The 918-nt window shown below is 49.0% G+C and overlaps 1 protein-coding gene across 1 annotated transcript in view; it reads right to left on the reverse strand.

Annotated features, from left to right (window-relative positions):
• Positions 1 to 337, reverse strand: part of LOC129826761 (fibroblast growth factor 5-like) — a 25,814-nt gene extending 25,477 nt beyond the window's left edge. The window contains exon 1 of the mRNA XM_055887819.1: positions 106 to 337. Coding sequence (XP_055743794.1) covers positions 106 to 337 — 232 coding nt within the window. The remainder of the gene's footprint in view (positions 1 to 105) is intronic.
• Positions 338 to 918: the final 581 nt, after the last annotated feature.

The following is a 918-nucleotide window of genomic DNA, read 5'->3' on the forward strand; positions in this document are numbered from 1 at the left end:
CATCACAGCATTACCTTCTCTCTTGTCACACGTTATGAATCATCATTAGTCCAACCACTTGATACTCAGAGGCCTATTATAGCAAAAGATGGTTTAATAACTTACTTAACCGATTGGGTTGATGACTGCCGTTAACTCGTCCGTCGGTGTGTATCTGAAGATGAAAACCAATGCCAACCCGACAGTACAGTCTACAAGTCCTGCGTCCGGAACCACTGACTGTAGCCGCATCCAGAAGTTGGTCTTCCAAGGAGACGTATCCAAGGGATCCAGCGACCACGGCGGCGCAAATCAACTGCAGCAGAGCAAAGGTAAGAAGGGAAAGAGGAACATTCATTCTTCCAAAAAGGAAACTCTGTCTGTCCTCTGGCTCCGCTAGGCCACTTCTTCTTTTATCATTGCGTTGTTGTGGTGTGTCCCGAGCTCACTGAAAAGCTCTGTGTGTAGTGCAAGTGCACGAGGAACCGTGCGCACACTAGAAACACATCCAGTTTCTGAAGACGCTCGTCGGCATTACCCCAGCCGTGCTGCGCGGTGGTCGGTGTGTGTAGCTGCTGCTGGGGGTGCTGGAGTGGCTCCGCTGGCCTGGCACACACGGAGATATTTATATCCAACAAAATGATGTCACTGCTTAATGCATGACTGAACTCTGAAGGACGCTTTCTCTCATCCGTATTTTTCCTCTAAAAAACACCAGCCCCTGCTCAATATCGATCTGCTCTGCCAACAGCAACTATGAGGCAAAAATAGGACAAAACTGACAGCGCAAATGTTCCTTCCAAAGGACTCCTCGGTGCCAGGACGCAGCATGCGCGGCATTTTACGCACGAGGAGGCATGTTTTCATAGATCTGCAGCACAGCAATAATTCATAACTGGAGAGAGAGAAAGAGAAAATGAGAGAGAGGGGGGGGATTTC

Source organism: Salvelinus fontinalis, chromosome 28, assembly GCF_029448725.1.
Source record: "Salvelinus fontinalis isolate EN_2023a chromosome 28, ASM2944872v1, whole genome shotgun sequence".
Classification (NCBI taxonomy): Eukaryota; Metazoa; Chordata; class Actinopteri; order Salmoniformes; family Salmonidae; genus Salvelinus; species Salvelinus fontinalis.